The sequence below is a fragment of the Ovis aries genome, chromosome 19, assembly GCF_016772045.2.
Source record: "Ovis aries strain OAR_USU_Benz2616 breed Rambouillet chromosome 19, ARS-UI_Ramb_v3.0, whole genome shotgun sequence".
Lineage (NCBI taxonomy): Eukaryota > Metazoa > Chordata > Mammalia > Artiodactyla > Bovidae > Ovis > Ovis aries.
Genome location: NC_056072.1, coordinates 52,431,652 through 52,452,646, shown reverse-complemented (window position 1 = coordinate 52,452,646; position 20,995 = coordinate 52,431,652). Strand labels below are relative to the sequence as shown.

The window sequence follows — 20,995 nt, the reverse complement described above, 5'->3', positions numbered from 1 at the left end:
GCCTGGGTTCCATCCCTGATCAGGAAACTAGATCCCACATGCCACAACTAAGAGTTCACATGCTTCTACTAAGGATCCTATGTGCTGCAGCTAAGACCCAGTGCAGCCAAACAAATTAATAGATTAAAAAAAGAGAGTCACTTGGGTACTTGGTAGAAATATAGATCTGTGACAAAACTCCAGGAAATATCAATTCAAGAGCTCTAAAGTGAACAAGAAGTTTGTTTTGTTTTCTGAAAACAAGCATCTCAGGCAACTCTGAGGGACTTCCTAGACGTGGGGAACCGCTGGTATAGAGCAGTTTCCCACCTCACTCATTTTATAGATGAGGTAACCAAACCAAATGAGAACCAGGCCTTTCTGCCTTCCTGGAAATCACTGTCCTGGCACATTACCACTACATCTGCTGGGCCCCATACATACCCAGGCCAAGCGGACTTACAGTCTTATCCTACTATAAGCAACAACTACAAAGTATGTATCTAAGAAGACTTTACCCTTCATTATTTGCCAAACCACCAAAGGAACTGGTGCGCTTCAGAAGTTAAAGGCTTAACCTCGGTTGTAGACAGAACATCAGGAAAGTCTACAGCAACAAACTCAAGTCTAAATTAAAGATAGTACACTTGCCATCTACAACATTTTTCTAATTGATGTTCTTTAATCAACTCTGGCTATTTAAGAGGACAGTTTTCCACTTCAACATGGTAAAAATCTGAAATCAGTTTTCAAAAATTATACAGTAACCATTCAAGTGGGAAAGTAAACATTTTTACATGCATTATCACAGAGCAGTGGTCTTCAAATATTTCTTAAGAAAGAGAATTCACTTTTCAAATTAAATCTTACATGGAAGCTCAATGCATAAAAACAGTAAAAATACACTGTCTCAAGTTGCCAGCTTCCTTTACCTTGACAAAAGCTCTTGAAGCTTGAAAGTTTAAAAACCATTTTCATGAAGTATACAACATCCCTCACCGGAATGAATTATTACAGATCCAAAAACAAAATTAAGCAAAAACTATTACTTCATTTCATATTCAAAATGATAGCTAAATTTTGAATGTTTTCAATCTCATAATCACTGAATACCTAGTTAAATTATACTTACCTCATTTTCTTCTTCTCTATTGTCATCCAGCCAAGAAAGCATGCAAAAGAATAAAAAATAAATCATAAATACTTAAAATGGAATGAAATGTAAATTGTTTATTAAAGCTTAGGATGCATACAACCTCCAGGTATATTCTATATGGGCTGTCCCTTCATAGCCTTAGTTACATTTAGCATAGCAAATATTCAATTAAGATAGTGTTATGCACTGTGCTAGGTGACGGAGAGAAAAGGTGATTAAAGCAGAGTCCTTCCCCTCAAGAAGCTCTTATGGTTTTCTGTAAACACGATTGTTCTAAAAGTAATTCCAACATAATGGAGCAAATAAATACAAGGATAGAAGTACGCACAAGTATAACAGCAAAGAGGAAGATAAGCAACTTAGTTTAGTGGAAGGATAGGAATGGAAAGAATTGTTCCTAAAAGATCTTTTTAAAGACATTAATGAAATTGTTAGGCCATAATTAATAGCAGGAATCAGCCACAAACGTTTTTAATAGAAGAACACTTGCTTTGGTAAATAATATAATGTCAGGAGCAAAGAATAGGAAAGTTTGAAGGAAAGTTAATAGAACAGGCGGGTAAGAAGTCACAGACAGTACTGAGTCTCCTGTGCCCTCGCCATAAAACATAAAAACATAATGCAAAGTCATGCATTTAACCTTCCAGCATGAGATCGTGCTAGAATGCCTTGTTTCTTCTTTGGAAAAGCTACTACAGAAGAAAACCCAGAGGAACATGCAGCCAATTTTCTGTCAAAAATGTACAGTATGCAGATCTGCAGCTTACTAAAGAACTGTATTTAAAGAATTTTAACTATCCGTGTCAACACAAAGACAAATCTCTGTTAGGTCACAGGACACACGTGGAAAAAAGATTTAATTAAGAGTCTTTGTCACAGAAAGCTCAAAGAACCAAAGAATGACATGATTATTCAAATCGACCAATCAACCAACTTCTCAGGAAACACAGGAAGTTTCCAAAGGGAGGACGCATATAATGAGAGAGATTTGGCCATATCAACAAGATTCATAAACATAAACAAGCCAGATAGTAAGGAAATGTATTTCAGATACCATGTTACACAGGAAATGGTTATACTTAAAAGGACATAATTTTATTTACTCTGGAAAAAGACAAGTTACAGGACCATAGCGATGTATCTCAAAGTATCAGAAAACTTAGAAGATAAAATAGCCTTATTTTTGTACAATTCCAAAAGTTGGACCTGTGACCACCAAAAGTACAGAATGACAGATTATACCTCATTTTAAGTTAGAATATGTTAGTTTTCTTTATTTGAAAAATACATGTACACAGGGAAAAACATAAAATTTACAAAAAGATATACAACTAAAATTAGATCTACCTAGTGGCGACTATTGTTATCTTTTGCATATCCTTCCAAACAGTGTGTGCTTATATAGGAATACACATTGCTTTTAAAGGAGAAAAGACATACACAAATGGAAATTATACCTCTCTACCTTTTCTGGGCTGAAAGCCCTGGATATAATTACACATCAACGTACTTAAGATATAGCTTCAGTTGTAGTTCTACCAGCCTAACAGATATCTATAGGTCATTGGCATTTTTTCTTTTTTCTGGGAAGTGCTTTTTTCAGCTCCTTTGCCACTGATTACCTACTGAGTTGTTAGTCTTTCTTACTGCTTTATGAAAACAAAATCTGAGGTAGCTGCAACTGGAATGTGCCTCTGTACTGGGTACTTAAGTTTCCTTGTCATCAGAAACATGTGAGAAAAATCTGGATAAGAACTTACCTAAGATCAGACACAATTCTCATCCTAGATATAAGGTTATAAAAGTGAAGCCCTAAAGGTCTCAATCCACGATTTCAGTTTATTGAATTTCCTAAACCATATATCAGATACAGCATTTTATCTTGATTTTAATAAGTAAAGGCTTTAAAAAGTCACTCCTTCCTAATCTTTAACGCTTTCTTACTAAAACTCAAATATTCCTCAAATACTTAAAGCTGGTGTTTCTCATATCTGAGTGACATATGGGCCTCTTTTTATTTTCTTATTTGCTATTACATGTGAATCTGTATTATTTTGCATTCAGTGCAGTAGATTTTTTTTTTTTTGCTTTTCTTTTTTTAAACACCGAAAACATTTTGTATTGGGGTATTGCCAATTAACAATGTGTGGCAGTTTCAGGTGAACAGTGAAGGGACTCAGCCATACAGACACACATATCCATTCTCCCCTAAGACCCTCTCCCATCCAGGCTGGCACATGGCACTGTGCAGGGTTCCCTGTGCTATATACATCTGCGGGATCTAGATGAATGGTGTATAAGAAATCCCTATTACTTTTGAAATCATTCTATAAGCCTGAAATTATCTCAAAAATTTAATTATTTTTCAACATAATAAAATGTGAAAAACTATTAAATATCCTCACAGAATCCTTCGTCCTTTAAGATTTTTTTTTTTTTTTAAAGAGACTAATGGACTCTTGGGGATCCTAGAGCCTCAACTGGAAAAACACTACCTGAAATCTTTCTAAACTCATATTCAGGTAGGCACTGAACTCAACTCTCTAATAAATAGAGTATAAAATTGCAGAGGCAGTATTGTGAAGAGATGAAAACTCAAGAGAAAGGAGAGGAGAACTGGCTGATAACAAAAGGAAGGAAGATAACTGACAAAACGGAAGGCTAGTATTTCATAACACTGCTCATAACATCTTAGTCCAGAGGTTGGCTTCAAGTAGGACTCTGAGCTCTCCAGGAGAAAACTGGTTTGCTATACAAACCAAGGCCCAAGTAAGAGCCATGGGAAATACTGGCAAGGAATCCTTCTCAAGTACTGAGTGATTATCTCCAATATTAGGAAAGAAGCAAAATTTCACAGCTGCAGCCACCCTCCTCCTACATCATAAACTTTGCAGAATGGCAATCACATATATAGCCTTGATTTGCATTTACTGTGCCTGTTTTCCTCTTTCCTTACAAAGAGACAAAGGTATCAAGATATAACAAGATGTTATACCTTGTCCTTACTGTATAATCTCCTTGGGTTTGCCAGGCCCATTCCTAGCATAAATTCTTATTACTTTTTGAATCAAAGAAATTTCTTAACAATAGTATCAGGTTTTAGCTTTCTCATTTTAAACAATTCTCAAAGGAAAAGAGGTCAATACCTCAAAACTGACCTGTAGAAAAAATTAGCCATACAAGTCATAAGTTATAACATTTGCCATCCTCTCATCCAAGAAATGGAACTCATGAGGACAAGTAAATAAAAACACTGATGAGAAATATGATTTACGTGGACAAAAAAATAGCCATGAATACCACTGCCTTTTATCAAAGGCCTGGAAACTTTAGGCAAAGCAGTTTGGAATGAATATACTAACCTGAACTAGTGACAACAGACTTGATAAACATAGGCGCTATTTCTCATTTGCTCTGACGTCCACATCTTCAACTAGCATAGTATCTCAAACATAGAGTTTTGACTCTACAAAACTGATACAGTCAAAACAGATGTATGTATACACGTATACAGATTAAATGTTATTTTTTAAATGTTATTAAAATTACAGCAGGAATATTCTCACAGTATGGCATCTTTTCAAAGCTATCTCTAGTTATATAAATAAATATAGGTCAAAACAGCATTTCTCTCTCCCATGTCATATTCATCACTCTTATATCCCCAAATAGTTGAAGCTTTATTTTATTGTGGAGTGTCTATAGTAAAGTTATCTTCTTTAAACAAGAAATCACTTTGTAAACACAGCTGATCTCCAATGTATCACTGAAGAGTTTCTAGTCAGTGAGGAAAGCTAAGAATATCATCCCAAATGTTACCAATAGTATGTATACCTGAAATGTTTCTAAACTGTTCTTCCAAATTAGCCTCTAGCAACACTTGCATGAACTATGTTCTCCTGTTAAAGTAATCTGTTTTCCAAAACTCATAATTGGGCAGAATGGGGATCTAATTTGAACATTTTAGGGCTTACTATATACAAATGAGTTTTACTACATTTTTCTGTTTTGAGTTAAATCTCTTAAATTACCTGTTTTATTTTCCTCATTAGCAAACTGTGGGAGAAGGTATAACCATTACCAAATAACCTTCAAAAAACATTATGTATAAATGCTGAAATTCATTTTTAGTACTAGCCAATGAATCATGACAGAAAGAGCTGAAGGCTAAGTTCTTAGTAACTGGACCACGTTATGTATACTACTGTCTTACAGCCAATCAGACTGCCAGCACCATTATAAGTAGCTAACAGAATATTTTCCATTTTCCCACGTATTTCATTAAATGCTTTACATACAACTAGCTCATCTGATCCTCAAATCTAAGAAGGGTATACTACATATCAGTCCCCATTTTCACAAATGAAGAAACGTAAGTTATAGCTAGTAATGTGCCAGAGCCAAATATTCAGGCTGTTTGACTGCAGAGCCCTTGCTCTTTAAGTCAAACATTAGCTATTACACAGAACTGGGAGAAAAAGAGTAAAAAGTTTCAGAGAAACATATTTTGATTTAGTGTAACAGTAAATGTATCTGCCTAGCAACAGAAGGGACTGCATCATGAAATAAAGAGTAACAGAAGTGTTCAAACTAGAGTCTTGATGATCATGTTGTCTGTGTTTCAGGGCAATCAAACAGCTGGTGAGTCATAGCTGTTCTTTATAGGAGAATTCTAGCTAATAAATGCAATAATCATCAATGGCAGCAAAACCTAGCAGATGAAAGGTTGATGAGGAACTTTTGTAATGAATGGATCAAGCCAACTACACTAGAATCTGATGATTAATTTTGACATCAATAAAATTAAAACAACCAGATATGTGCCCTCTCCTACCTGCGGCCAACATGATGCAGTATGTAACTGGAAAACTACTAGCAGGAAGGAGGTGGAGTGAAAGGCCTGATATAACTACCAGTCTTCAAAAAAATGTAGCAAACATATAAGACTATCACAGATTGAGATTTGAAATCTAGGAGTCACATGATTACTTAGATCTTGATGAATTTTTTAATAAATGAGCAGGGACAGTATACTAAATAACATTAAATATTTACTGCCAGTTGCACTAGATATGCCTGGAGAAGGACATGGCAACCCACTCCAGGATTCTTGCCTGGAGAATCCCCATGGACAGAGAGGAGCCTGGCGGGCTACAATCCACAGGGTCACAAAGAGTTGGACATGACTGAAGCAACTTAGAATGTACGCATGCACTAGATATGACAATGATATTGTGGTTATTTCTAGAGCCTCTCTTACTTAACTATGAAATGATAGAATACCTGGGGTGCTTTAAAATATTCCAGAAACAACAGAAGAGTGGGAGACAGATGAAACCAGAATGGCAAAGCATTAATAACTGCTGAAGCTTGCTGAGTACACTGGGCAGAGCAAAGCGTATTCATCATACCATTCTCTCGTGTACAAACATTTGAAGTTTTTCATAATAAAAAACGCTTACTGTTTAATTGCAATATGAAAGAGGATAACCAATCTGCAAACAAGAAACCATGTGTGCACATGTAGCAAGCAAAGTGCTAGCAAAAGATATGCACCCACCCAACCACCCACCCACACACAGTCAGGGCCCACTCACCTGGCTGTGGCTGAGCATCAAACCCTCGACCCAAGCAAAAGTAAGCACCAGGATTTACCCATCCGGTTTAGAATTTATTTCTATGGTTGTAAGATTTAACTCCCCAATAATTAACCAAAATAAAATCACAAATATGTAACCATAGCAAACATTATGCATGATGGAAACATTTTCTATATATTAACTTTTGCCAAATAACATCAATACACAGTTCTAGTTCAGAGTCATTTTATTTTAAAATAGTTAAGGTGAGAAACTTAAAAAAAAAAAAAAAGACCAGCAACAGTGATTATAAAGCAATTTTGTGTTTGGGAAGAAGAACACTAATATTCTGAATATTTTAACCTATTTTCCACCCATTTGCCAATCTCTTTGGATAAGGTACCACAGTGCTAAATTTCCACTTCCTGTGAAAATTATCTTTTGAGTTCTCAAAGTAAATCTATTAATAAAAACAGTATTCTGTATGTCATTTTGCAAATGAGAAATCTGAGTGCAATTTCCACTACCAGGTGCCAAATTCCAGATATATACTGTAATAATGCATAATAACTTCTATACCATGTGTTTCTAGTTTTAATTTGTATCTCAAAAGTCAAGTTACACTAAACTACAATTTTGAAAATGTAGTTTGGTCCACAGCCCTAGTCAAGTCCCAAAATATTCTAGTCATCACAGAGGGTCGGGGAGTGCCATCAACAGCTTATTGTTATGAGGTCAAAAGTTATGCTCTATAACAATGAAATACTTCAAACTGACAAGGGAGATGCCCACCTCACAGAGAAACAACAAAGAGTAAAATAAAATGATAGAAGGACTATGACTTGGAATTAACAACAGTAACTAATACCATATCCAGAAGTGCGACTAGGCGATTGGGTTTTCATGTCTACCATCAACACCTATGAGAACACTGAAAAATCAAGGCTGACACTGTGTAAAGACTGTAACTAGTACAGTGTAATGAAAAAAGTACTATATGACTCAGCCAGTTTTCTTTTCTAGGGCCTTTCGTTCAGAAGGCATGCTCTAATCCCCCTTCTCCCCTTTTGTGTGTTTCGAAAACACCTGATGGAGAGGCATAACAGAGTAATCAGTTCAGTCGCTCAGTCATGTCCGACTCTTTGAGACCCCATGGACTGCAGCACCACGCCACGCTTCCCTGTCGATCACCAGCTGCTGGAGCTCACTCAAACTCATATCCATTGAGTCGGTGATCCATCCAACCATCTCATCCTCTGTCATCCCCTTCTCCTCTCACCTTCAATCTTTCCCAGCATCAGGGTCTTTTCAAATGATCAGTTCTTCGCATCAGGAGGCCAAAGTACTGGAGTTTCAGTTTCAGCATCAGTCCTTCCAATGAATATTCAGGACTAATTTCCTTTAGGATTGACTGGTTTGATATTCTTGCAGTCCAAGGGACTCTCAAAAGGTCAGTTAAGTCAGTTAAAAGTCAGAAAAGTCAGTTAAACTGGATTTGAAAACCAACTCCAATACTTTTTCATCTATAATACTAAGAACTGAAATAGTAATACTGTAATTACTTCAAAGACAATGAAAGGAGAACATCTATTTAACCATAAAACTCTTCACACAGAAAATATTTGCAAACAATGCAACTGACAAGGAGCTAATACTCAAAACATACAAACAACTCGATTAAAAAAACAGCCAATCAAAATATGGGCAGAAGATCTTAATATAGACATTTTCCCCAAAAAAGACACGTTGATGCCTGACAGGTACACGAGAAGATGCTCAACATAGCTAATTACTAGAGAAAAGCAAATCAAAACTACAATTACCACCTCTCATTGGTCAGAATGGCCATCATTAAGAAGTCTACACACAACAAATGCTGGAGAGGGTGTGGAGAAAAGGGAACCTTCCTACACTGTTGGTGGGAATGGAAACTGGTGCCACCACTATGGCAAACAATATAGAGGCTCCTCAAAAAGCTAAAAATAGAGTTGCCATATGATCCAGCAATCCCACTCCTGGGCATATATCCAGAAAAAACTGCAATTCAAAAAGATACAGGCACGCCTATATTCATAGAAACACTATTCACAGTAGCCAAGACATAGAAATAATTTGAAAGTTCATCGACAGAGGAATGGATAAAGAGGCTGTAGTGTGTGTGTGTGTATTTATACACGCTATATATATATATAAAATGAACCACTACTCAGCCATAAAAGAAGAAACAATGCCATTTGTAACAAAATGGATGGACCTAAAGTTATCATACTAAGTGAAGTAAGTTCTAACACAAAGCACAATACACTGTCCTACCTAAGGCAGCAGTCATAATCTCTCTCAGACCACCACCACCAGATTTCTGGGTTTCATTAGTTTGTCTTCAACAAGATCAACAGAAAAAGCCTAAAAAGTATTTTGAGCACCAATCAGTTTCATAAGCTCAACACATACAACTCAATTCCCCGACCCCTCTGCTCCTAATCTAATAGTTATTTAAGACTGTCTTACCATCAGTGTTAGTATGATTATAATTTTCCTCACTTCCTCTGAGGAAAACAGGATAAAGACAGTTATGACCAATCAGATCAACTCAAACATTAACTAAGCACATACGACTATGTTCCCGGGCGCTACTTACTGGGATTCCTCCATTTAAAAGAATAAGTCTCTAAAACATACTTATCATGGTCCTTGGATTTTCTAGAACTAGGACTACAAAAGGCTTCCCTGGTGGCTCAGACATTAATGAATCCACTGACGTGCGGTAGACCTGGGTTCAATCCTTCGGCTGGGAAGATCCCCTGGAGGAAGGCATGGCACCCCACTCCAGTATTCTTGCCTGAAGAATCCCCATGGACAGAGAAGCCTGGCGGGCTACAGTCCATGGGGCTGCAAAGAGTCGGACATGACTGAGCACAGGACTACAAAATCCCTTAGATCCTAACAACAGAACCAACATGTCTAAATCATGGGACAGAACAGATAAACGCTAAGACAGGCTCCAATGGAATGTTAGCCTTTATTTGATGGTCTGTATGAGGAACCATCCAAAGTATCTTAAAAGTTAGAGAATTATAAAAAATACACATGCATACAAATGTATCTTTTAAAATATTTGTATGAAAAATTAGTAATAAAAATACTTAAAAGCACACGACTAACAAACTGAACAGCTAGTATGCGCATATCTGAAAAAAAGTTCCTGTCAGAGATTCCAACTGCTGCTCCAATTCCATAACCTCTGACACTATCATTATCCTCTCCAATAATAAAGAAAAGTGGCCAAAGAAAGATGAGCCCCAAATATTTTTTGGTAGACTCACTGTCTCTCTATAATACACAGGAGTATTCTATAATTGGGGAAATACTGGTTTTATATTTAACTATCACTGTTTCAATTCACTATTTAGTTATTAACCTTAATTCTTTATACAAATCGGTGTTAATCTGCCAAGAAGACTATATACTGTATTTTTCATAATGTAGACAACTGGTTTCCTAAATAATTATACTCTTATATTTATTTTTTAATGGATACGGTAAATGAGCGAAAATAAGATACCTATTACGGTGATCCTGAGGAAAACCTCAAGAGTCCATTTTAACCTATTTCTAACAAAGTGTTTTACTGTACCTCAAAACTCATCTGTTTTCTACAGATAATCTTTAAAATTTTTAGCACAAAAGCAGTAGCACAAAAAGTGTAGCTTATACTTTAGAATTGATATAGATATGAGAATTGAGGAATTAGTTGAAGAAATATACATTTAACCAGGCAATTTTAGAAAGTCGGTGTGTTCAGTCAGCATCAGAAAAATGGACTTCTCAAGAAAGGGTTTTTGCAGTCATCTACATAACTTATGAAAAACGTTAGCCCTACTTTACAGTCATACAAAAATTCATAAAAATTTTAAACACGACATCTTCTGCCTTCTAAAGTAGAGCATATGTAATTAACAATTAATCACCAAGAAGCTAAATATCACGCAAAAGACTCAAAACACAAGTTAGTCCATGAGTCTCCAAAGAGGTAATCATGAAGCAAATAGTGGTAATTACTGTACAGCCCTCCCCAAAGAGAGCCTAACTGCATTTGGCAGGAACTGGGCAGCAGGAAGAGCTACAATCAGAAACCACCTCTTGCTCCAGGTTCTTGCACACCCACAGCAGTGCTCCCAGTGAGCAGACCTGGTAGAAGCCTGCCAGCAGGATCAAATCCCTATCACTACCCACACCATCCTAAGGATATTTTCACTAGTGAGATAGCATGGGACAGAAAAGGCATTCTAAAATAAAAACACCTTGAGAACCTCAGACGAACTCTAAATCTCCATCTAAATGACCAACGTATTTGCTCAGTTGGAAAAGATACTGAAGTAATCATTAAGCTTAATTAAAAAAAAAAAAAAACCAACCTACCAATGTTATACAAGAATTCCAAAGCTGAGGGACTCAAACATAACACCTGATTAGCGTACAATAACCAAAAATTACACAAAATAATTGCCTCTCATTTGAATTCATGAAAGTACACTTACAAATATAAATCCCATTATGAAAAAAAAAACTTATTGAATCTTCAGTTGACTAGGTTGTTGGCTAGCTTCAAATTAACCATTTTCAAGAGACTGCTCTTAAATACCTTGAGTTGAGAAAACCAACTAATCAAAGTAGGGCAGGAATAAAAGCTATTTTAATCCATCAACACCAGACAAGACAAACAGAAATAAATATGGACAATAAAATAGAATTTTAAAAAAGAAAAGGAAAGAGAGAAGTGCAGGAATCAAACTCTAAAGAGAATCACGAAAACGCCATCATAAATTACCAGATAAACTCACCCTGTGGGAAAACAATTGGAAGGAGACACTTTCCATGCAGCTCATGTCCTAAGGCTTTTAAACTACTTAACATGATATAAAATAAAGCAACTCAACATGGCACATTCACAATATAGAGTATTCCGTATTAAAAAAGATAAGCACATCCTACACACAAATGCAAGCAGGCAGATGATGCAGTATGTGTAGTAGACAGAAAGATCTGGAAAGGTATACACTGAGCTGTGAGTAGTGGTCACCTCTAGGATGAGCTGGATTTGAAGAGATGGAGCCAAGAAGAGATGCTAAAGGTAGATTTTTACTTTTTCCTCTGTTAAGTATATTATCTTGCCTTTTGCAATAAGCATTTATTGTTCTAGTAATTAAGAAAGAAACCATTTCTGGATTTTCCCAGTGGTCCAGTGGTTAAGCCCCTGAATTTTCTGTGCTAGGGGAACTAAGATCCTGCCTGCATGCCTCCAGGTGCAGCCTAAATAAATAAATAAAAAGAAAAAATGAAAACATTTCAAACCAATATCAGACATTGTTACTGTTTCCAAAATATTTATGTTTAGTACAAAGAGTTAAATCTTCAGAGATTAAAAAAACATGACAATTAAACACAGTATGTAACCCTAGGCCAAAAAAAGAGGACACTATTGAAGTGACTGGCACACTTTAAATATGAACTATATATCAAGTATATTATTATAAATGTTAAATTGCCTGAAGAGCATTCTTGTTCTCAGGTTATACTATGAACTATTTAGGTAGGGGTAAAGCGTCATGGTGCCTGCACCTTACACTCAAATGGTTTAGCCCAAAACAAACAACAGTTTGGCAGAAAACAACAAAATTCTATAAAGCAACTATCCTTCAATTAAAAATAGATTAAAAACAAACAAACACAGCTATATATATTTTTATAAAGAAAGATAAAGCAAATGTGGCAAAATTTCAACAACTGGTCAATCCAGATGAAAATATGGGAGTTTTACTATGCTATTCTTAGAACTTCCCTGAAAGTTTGAATATTTTTTCCCCCAAATAAAAGATTCTTTCCCCCTAGAGAGCGGCTCTCTCTCAGAAAGGAAAAAGAAAGAATTCTAAGCCTGCATTTCAGTGACTATAGGTGTAAATGTTTCAGTTTCTAATAAGAATCGCCTTTCAGGCTCTTACAATAGCCCTCAGTACATACATGACAAAATAAGATACTCTACAGTATCTCACAAGAATTAACAGAAATTATGGAGCTGGTCAACGTTTTATTCTAGCATATGACTATTCTTGCTTCTCTGCAAAAACTGACAATGCTCACAGAACACTAAACATCAGGGTTAAGAAAGACTGTTATCAATATGTGTTGAGCAGTAAATCACAATGCATTACAATTTCAAGCGGAATTTGTTCTTCAGTCGCTAAGTCATGTCCAACTCTTCCTGACTGACTGCAGCACACCAGGCTTCCCCATCCTTCACCATCTCCCAGAGTTTGCTCAAACTCATGTCCATTGTATCAGTGATGCTATCTAACCATCTCATCCTCTGGTGCCCTCTTATCCTTTTGCCTGCAATCTTTCCCAGCATCAGGGTCTTTTCCAATGAGTCAGCTCTTATGGATTAAATCAATTAGTCACTACAGTGAAAAGTGGCAGAAAAGATTTGAAACACCAAAGTTCCACTACAACTAGAAAGGGACAACTGATAGGTATGTCTTGGCAGTTTGAACATTTCTTAGGAAACACAGCAACTGCTCAACAACAGTTACTCGATACCCTTTTAGAGACATAATCTATCAGTAGGAAGACTCGTTGGCTGGAAATCTAGACGAAGCAAGAGCAAAAAGAGGGACATGAAATCTGGAGAGATATACTCTATCCTGAGCTTCCCAGGTGGCTCAGTGGTAAACAATCTGTATGCCAATGCAGGAAGAATGGGTTTGATCCCTCGGTTGGGAAGATCCCCTGTAGCAGGGAATGGCAACCCACTCCAGTATTCTTGCCTGAATAACTCCATGGACAGTCCATAGTGTCGCAGAGAGTCAGACATGACTGAGCACACACACACATTCTATCCTAAGCAACAGAATAGTTCCATCAGGCTTACTGTGATCACCAGGAAACCCTCCGAGTAGTTGGCCTCCCATGTACCTCAGTAGCCCAAAGACTATACCTTGGCCTGAAGAACATACCTCGATCACTATAAAGCTATTTTTCTCTTATAAAATAACAAAAACTGAATTATGGACTGGCTGCAAAGCTCCTAAAGGTCCAGACTCTATGTGGAATCTTTCAGTTGGCTTCCTATGGCATCTCTAACCCCACTGTAACTTAGGTGAATTATGAGAATGCTATAAGAACATGACTATCCCCACTGCTTTATATTTAATTTGAACATGCTAAAGTATTTTTGCCAGCTAACAAACTTTATTTTTGCCAAATTCACCATGCTTTTCATATCACAGTGCCTTATAAAGTACTGTTCTTTCTAGCTGCATTTTTAGCCAATACTAATAAAAGTTTAAAGTAATCACCCTCCAATTAAAAATAAGCAGATTTTTCAAAAAACTTAACACTGTCCTATTTCTTAAATCCTCATAAAACCCTCTGCAGAAAATACTGTTATGATTCTTACTTCACCTACAAGGACACCAAGGCATTACAAAATTTGCCCGGGTTCATACAGCTATTAAGTAAAAGAGGTGAGATTCTAAACCAGGAGTTAGGATACAGAGTCCAATGTTTTGTGCCTTGGACCATTCTGGAGTCAGGTGAAGCCTGCAAATTGCTTTTCAGCTTAATATTTTTAAATATATGAAATAAACAAAGGAGACCAATTACCTTTGGGACAAAAACCCCAAATGTATGATACAGTACTGTATATGCTCCTCAACAATCTAGTGGTGGATCTCCGATCTACTGAAATTTCTATGTAATGATGAACGTAGATAATGAAGTATCTACAATAATCAAAACATAAAAAATCTGTGATTTGTACTAGCAGTAAAATCACAGATACTATATCATAGGCTAATAAAATCACAGGTTATAATACTACAGTTTTCTGTTTACATTAGTAATTAAAAGAAATTCTAACTTCTAGTTAGAGGTTAGTGAGGACATAATTTTCCCCCTAAGTTTATGGATGCTATCCATGTTAACACTGCCCTCTGTATCAATGCTCTTGGCATTGCAGTTAAGAAAAAGAAATTCAAGAAGCCAAAGTAGTTGTCTGAGGAGGTTTTACAAATAGCTGGGGAAAGAAGAGAAGCAAAAAGCAAAGGAAAGGGAAAGATATACCCAACCGAATACAGAGTTGCAGAGAACAGCAAGAAAAGACCACCTTTTTCAATGAACAATGCAAAGACATAAAGGAAAACAACAGAATAGGAAAGAATAGAGATCAAGAAAATTTGGAGATATCAAGTGAACATTTCAAGCACGAATGGGCATGATAAAGGACATAAATGGTAAGGACCTAACAAAGGCAGAAGAGGGTAAGAAGAGGTGGCAAGAATACACAGAAGAACTATACAAAGAAGATCTTAATGACTAGGATAACCATGATGGTGTGGTCACTAACCTAGGGCCAGACATTCTAGAGTGTGAAGTCAAGTGGGCCTTAGGAAGTATTACTACAAAGACAGTGGAAGTAATGGAATTCCAGCTGAGCTACTTAAAAATCCTAAAAGATGATGCAGTTGAAGTGTTGCACTAAATATGTCAGCAAATTCAGAAAACTCAGCAGTGGCGACAGAATTGGAAAAGGTGAGTTTTTATTCCAATCCAAAGAAGGGCGGTGCCAAAAAATGTTAAACTATCAGACAATTGTGCTCATTTCACATGCTAGTAAGGCTAAGATACAATGTGTGAACCAAGAACTCCCAGATGTACAAGCTGGGTTCAGAAAAGAAAAGGAACCAGAGAACAAATTGCCAACATTTCCTGGATCACAGAGAAAACAAGGGAATTATAGAAAAACATCGGCTTCATTGACTACACTAAAGCTTTTGACTGTGTGGATCATAACAAACTGAAAAACTCTTAAAGAGATAGGAATATGAGACCATCTTACCTGCATCTTGAGAAACCTGTATGCAGGTCAGGAAGCAACAATTAGAACCGGACATGGAACAGAACACTGATTCAAAATTAGGAAAGGAGTACGTCAAGACTGTACATTGTCAGCCTGCTGTTTAACTTATATGCACAGTACATCATGCAAAATGCCAGGGTGGATGAATCATAAACTGGAATCAAGATTGCAGTCTGGGAGAAATATCAACAATCTCAGTTATGTAGATGATACCACTTTAATTGCAAAAAGTGAAGAGGAACTAAAAAGCCTCTTGTTGAGGGTGAAAGAGGAGACTGAAAAAGCTGGCTTGAAACTCAACATTCAAAAACCTAAGATCATGATATCCAGTCCTATCACTTCATGGCAAATAGAAGGGGAAAAAGTAGAAGCAGTGACAGATTTTCTTGGGCTCCAAAACATATAGTTAAAGCTATGGTTTTTCCAGTATTCATGTACAGATGTGAGAGCTGGACCATAAAAAAGGCTGAGCGCTGAAGAATTGATGCTTTAGAATTGTGGTGCTGGAGAAGACTCTTCGGAGTCCCTAGGACTGCAAGGAGATCAAACCAGTCAATCTGAAATGAAATCAACCCTGAATATTCACTGGAAAGACTGATGCCAAAGCTCCAATACTATGGTCACCTGATGTGAACACCCAACTCACTGGAATAAACCCTGATACTGGGAAAACCAAAGGCAAAAGGGAAAGAGTGCAGCAGAGGATGAGATGGTTAGATCATCACAGACTCAACCGACATGAAATGGAGCAAATTCCAGGAGACTGTGAAAGGATAGGGAAGGCTGGCGAGCTGCAGTCCATGGTGTTGCAAAGAATCAGACACAATTTAGCAACTGAACAACAACAATAATCTTGTGTCCTTCTCTCTCTCCACATCGGATCCCTTGGTGCTCTCTCATCCAGTCTTGTGGCTTTGAATACTACCTAAGTGGCCGACTACAAAGCTTCTCTCTAGTCCAGACCTTTCTCCTGAAGTCCAGACTTGAATGACAATTCAACCAGAATATCTAAAAGGCATCTCAAACTCACCACTTCTAAAACTGAACTCATCCATTCCCCAAATGTGCTCTTCTCACAGTCACCCCTATTCTGGTTGATGGCAACCCCATCTTTCTCACTGCTCAGACCAAAACTCTTGGAATTATCCTTGACTCCTCTCTCACATGCCACATCTGATCTCTGAACAATTCACATTGGTATGATCTTCAAAATATATCCAGAATTCAACCATTTTTCACTATCTCCTGTTAACACCTTGCTAGAAGTCATGAGCCTCTCTCTCAATTTCCAGCTTCCTTATATGTATGTATCTCCCTGCTTCTACTGTTTGTTCCTCTCTGCAAACTTCAGTGATCATTTGGAAGCTGAAAGCAGACCGGGTCACTCCTTGGTTGAAAACTCCAGGCAAAGAACTTATAACGCTCTACAAAGCCCTGTGAAATCTGTACCCCACCCTAACATAATGTATTAATACTATTACTTTTTTGTTCATTCCATTCTAGTCATACTGAGCAGAACTCTCTAGGTCTGCCTCAGAGCCTTGGAATAAACTATTGGCTCTAACTTCCTCCCTTTTAAGTCTGCCTAAACATCACTCTCAAGAAGGCTCACCCAATGCAGCTCAGTTTACATTTCAACATCTACCCCAGAAATTCTGGATCCCCCTTATTGTGCTCCATTTTCCAAAGTAATTACCTTTGAACATTCTATATTATGTATTATCATCCCTCACTAGGAAGGGTGCAAACACAAAATTGTTTTGTACATCGCTCACCCCAGCATGCCTATGTTTGGCACAAAGTAAATATGCATACAATCAAACGACAGCAATCTCTGTAAAGGGTTTGCCTGTGTCTCTCATTAGAAGAACTCCTTGAAGACTCCAACTGGATTTAATTTGCAGTGTCCTCAACACCTGGCCCTGGGTCCGCTCAACAGCAGACACCCAATGCACAGATACTCAGGTCATTAGTCACTTTCACCTGAAACAATCCTAGATGCCTGAGGAAAAGCTAGGTCTTACAGCTGTGTCTGATTAAACAGTTGGTAGGAGACGAACAGAACATCAAGTTCCAACTGCTACTTCAATCAAACTGAATTTAAGTTTCATTATTCACTTCTTCATGTGTCTAGGAAATATTTCAAACTATCTACAGTCTGAAAAGGGCACTTGGTCATTCCTCCCCCCAGCCAGTGGCACCACCTCTCTAGCCCACCTAATCTTTTCATGCTTAACATCCTACCTCTTAAGCGTTCCTTGACGACCCCAGCTAGAAGCACTTACATGTGTCACTCTGTCAAGTGCTTTTCATCTATTATTCTCATTTGATTCTCCCAAAAGTCCTATGAGGTTGCTTCCATTACAACACCTATTTCAAAGATAAGAAAAACTCAAACTTAGAGAGATGAAGTCACTTGTTCAAGGTTCAATGAATGTTCAAACCCAGGTATGCCTGGCTCTGAAATCCAAGTTCTTTAACCACTATACCGCTTTTCTCTCTCCAGAGTTACGCACCCTAACTAGCTTATACAAACAACTTCATAGGATTTGTTGTCACTTGTTCAGTTGTTTCTTGCATCTGTTAAAGCAGGTGGTATCACTCAGGATGCTTCCTACCAAGACCCCTCCCAGTTCTTACAGTATTACAAAATAAAACATTTTATAATTCTTGACAATACTCCTTGTAGATTAACACACACACACACACCACACATATATTTTAGCACTTAGTCACTACAGAAATTAGAAATCTCCACTGTTAGGAAGCAGGACAGATAGAAAAGCGATAAAAAAAAAAAAAACCTCCAAGACCTTATATAAAAAAATATAACATTTCTGATTCCCCCCACATTCATGTCCATCAAAGATGCACTTAAGTCCATTATTCCATATAATATGAAAAGCTGTATTTTCTTTCAAGAAGTGTAAGAACGTGATCCTTAAGGCTTCTGTACTTCACCAAACAACCTGGTAAAAGGAACTGAAAAGCAAGCACTTAGGACCATTCAGGAACTAGCATGTTACTTTGGACAGGACAAGTGCTCAACAAGCAGTTATTGGATCATGACACAGAATTTTCCTTTTTGTGAGGTTTTCCAAGTCTCAAACCAAAAGAGCCTGTAAAGAGTCATAGCAGAACTAAGCTGAAATGTGTCAAAAGAGCAAATATCTTGGAATCATTCTGGTCATAAAAGTGAATTTCATTTGATATCTCTACCAACTGTTTAGGTTTGAAATATGCCATACATTCGTAGGTCCAGACTTGAGCCAACACCAGCAAATGCAGTTTAAGGATAACTTTTCAAAACAATAGTCTTGGGAGGACGTAGGGAAAGAAGTGATTCCAGGCTCTGGAGTGGAAGCTCTCTCAAGAAACCAGATACAGTAGCTGATACGGCCCTCAACAGCAATGTAAAAATGTCCCAGGCTTAAAATATACTACTGGTTTCTAGATATTTCGGTTTTCAAGAGCACTGTCTTCGTTAGAGACTCCTCAAGCGATTCCTGCTTCTTAACAAACTCTTCACAAGGAGTAGAAAGTCATCTATTCACAGCAAGAGGCTGCTGTTACGGAGGAAGTTGAGTGTCCGAAAGTGTGCAAATCTCATAATCTGGTAGAGAATGTATACCCCTCCGGAGGCTTTCATTTTCGGGCGGAAAAACAAACCCGGTGTCACCTCCACATTGGGGCCACTCAAACCTCGCCACCATTACAAACCGAAGTGCCAAAGGTGCAGAATGTGAAGCCGGAAGCACTACCAGGCCAGGATCAAGTTCCAGGAGAAGAGGGGGGAAAAAAAAAAAAATCAAAACCGAGAGTGCAGCGCGGGCCCCTCGGCCGCCCTGGGCCGAACGACGCACGCAGGCCCTTCCGGTCAGAGCCGCCGTCGCCGGGAGGCCGGGCGACGGGCCGGGCTTCCACCCGAGCCCGGGGATTCGCGGCCTACTCTTGCCGGTGCCCCCTCGCCGAGTCTGGCACCAGCTGCTTCTCCGGCTCAGTCCCTTTCGTAGGTAGCGCAGCCCAAGTGGGCCACGAGGATCCGGGGGAGACCGCCGATCCTCGGGCGGGCCGGATCGGTACAGACGCGGCGGCGGCGGTCGCGCCGCCCCTCCCCCACCGGCCCGGCCCAACCGCCGCGGCGACGCGAGCAGCGGCGCCAACGCCGGGCCCAACCACCGGCCCGTGGCGGCCCGGACAAGGGGCCCGTGGCGGCGGCGCGGGCCCGCTCTGCACGCCGCCCGCGCGAGTTCACCGCGGGCCCGTTACTCCCCGCGCCATCCGCCAGGACGCGCCGCCCTCGGCTCGGGCAGAGACGGCCGAGGGCAGCGGGAGGCCGCGGAGCTGATACTTACTCAGGGGTCGGGTGCTCGGGGTCGTAGAAATCCCCCATCTTTGGAGGCGGCTGCGGCGGCAGCTGCTGCTTCATCGGGAGCCGCTGGAGACCGCGACTCGAGCCCCCTCCCCGCGGCAGGGCGACGCGAGGGAGGGGAGGGGAGGAGGCCGCTGGTCCGACCGCGGCGGCGGCGGCGGCAGGGGCGGCCCGCGTCGCTGGCCCGCTCGCTCCCTCCCTCCGGCGCCCGCCCGCCGCTCTCTCCCCCACACACTCACACGGGGAGCGACGCTTACCCCGCCCGCCCCTTAGCCGCACAGGCCCGGCCCCTTAAAGAGACACGCGCCCGCCGCGCCTCGGCCGCCAGTCGGCGCGCCGGCCAGCTGCCGGTAGCCCTCTGAGAGGAGCGGCGGGGGGAACAGCTGTGCGAAGCCCGCCGACCCGGCCCGACTTCGCCTGCGACCTCCCGGAACAATAAGCCCCGGGCCCTAGCGCTGCTGGCCCAGCTCGGGGCGGAAAGCTGCTGCGCCGCGACCCCCCCCTCAGGCTCGCTGTGGCGGCCGGGGCGCTGAGGTGTGACACGGCGCGCCTCAGGGTTGTTTGCGGGCGAACAGCCCGAGCCCGCCCAGACACTACGAGCCTTCCTGCCCCGCCGCCCTCGAAGACCTGCCCTCCCGGAGCGCCGGAGTCCTCAGCGGCGCCGACGGCCCCTCCCCTGGGCTTGCGGGCTCTGAGGTAAGGCGGGCGCCTCTTCTCCCTAGCCTCTCGCCCCCCTCTCCTTTATTCCTCTTCGCCTTCTCTCCCTCTCGCCTCTTCATCTCGTCCCGTCGGCAAGCACGGAAGTAGAGCTAGGCCGGGGATTCGCGCTAAAGCCGCGCTCTGGGGACGCCCCTTCCTCCTTCCCGCCCCCGCCGGGTCGGCTGGGCGGTCGGCCCACCGCCCGGCTGCGTCCCGCCACCTCTACCCTCCACCCCAACAGCTGGGAGCGGTGGCTCCCGTGTTCTGCGTGGTTCTTAAGACCTTGGAGGAAATGT

At 40.2% G+C, this 20,995-nt stretch overlaps 2 protein-coding genes across 25 annotated transcripts in view; one reads left to right on the top strand and one right to left on the bottom strand.

The window, feature by feature from the left end:
• SETD2 (SET domain containing 2, histone lysine methyltransferase) overlaps positions 1-20,241 on the bottom strand; it is a 76,397-nt gene extending 56,156 nt beyond the window's left edge. The window contains exons 1-3 of one of the 3 annotated variants that reach the window (XM_042236343.2): positions 19,984-20,241; positions 17,873-17,998; positions 1,112-1,127 (exon numbers count right to left, since the gene is read on the bottom strand). Coding sequence is in view for 2 of the 3 variants with exons in the window: in XM_042236341.2 (XP_042092275.1) it covers positions 1,112-1,151; positions 19,984-20,057 (114 nt within the window). In the remaining variant the exon portion in view is untranslated. Of the gene's footprint in view, positions 1-1,111; positions 1,152-17,872; positions 17,999-19,983 lie in introns of all 3 variants that reach the window. The other 2 variants (XM_042236341.2, XM_015102456.4) reach the window with 2 other exon arrangements.
• A 78-nt stretch (positions 20,242-20,319) lies between these two features.
• Positions 20,320-20,995, top strand: part of KLHL18 (kelch like family member 18) — a 120,144-nt gene continuing 119,468 nt past the window's right edge. For all 22 annotated transcript variants that reach the window (XM_060402923.1, XM_060402921.1, XM_060402917.1 and 19 more), the window contains exon 1: positions 20,320-20,696. The gene's annotated coding sequence lies outside the window, so the exon portion shown is untranslated. The remainder of the gene's footprint in view (positions 20,697-20,995) is intronic.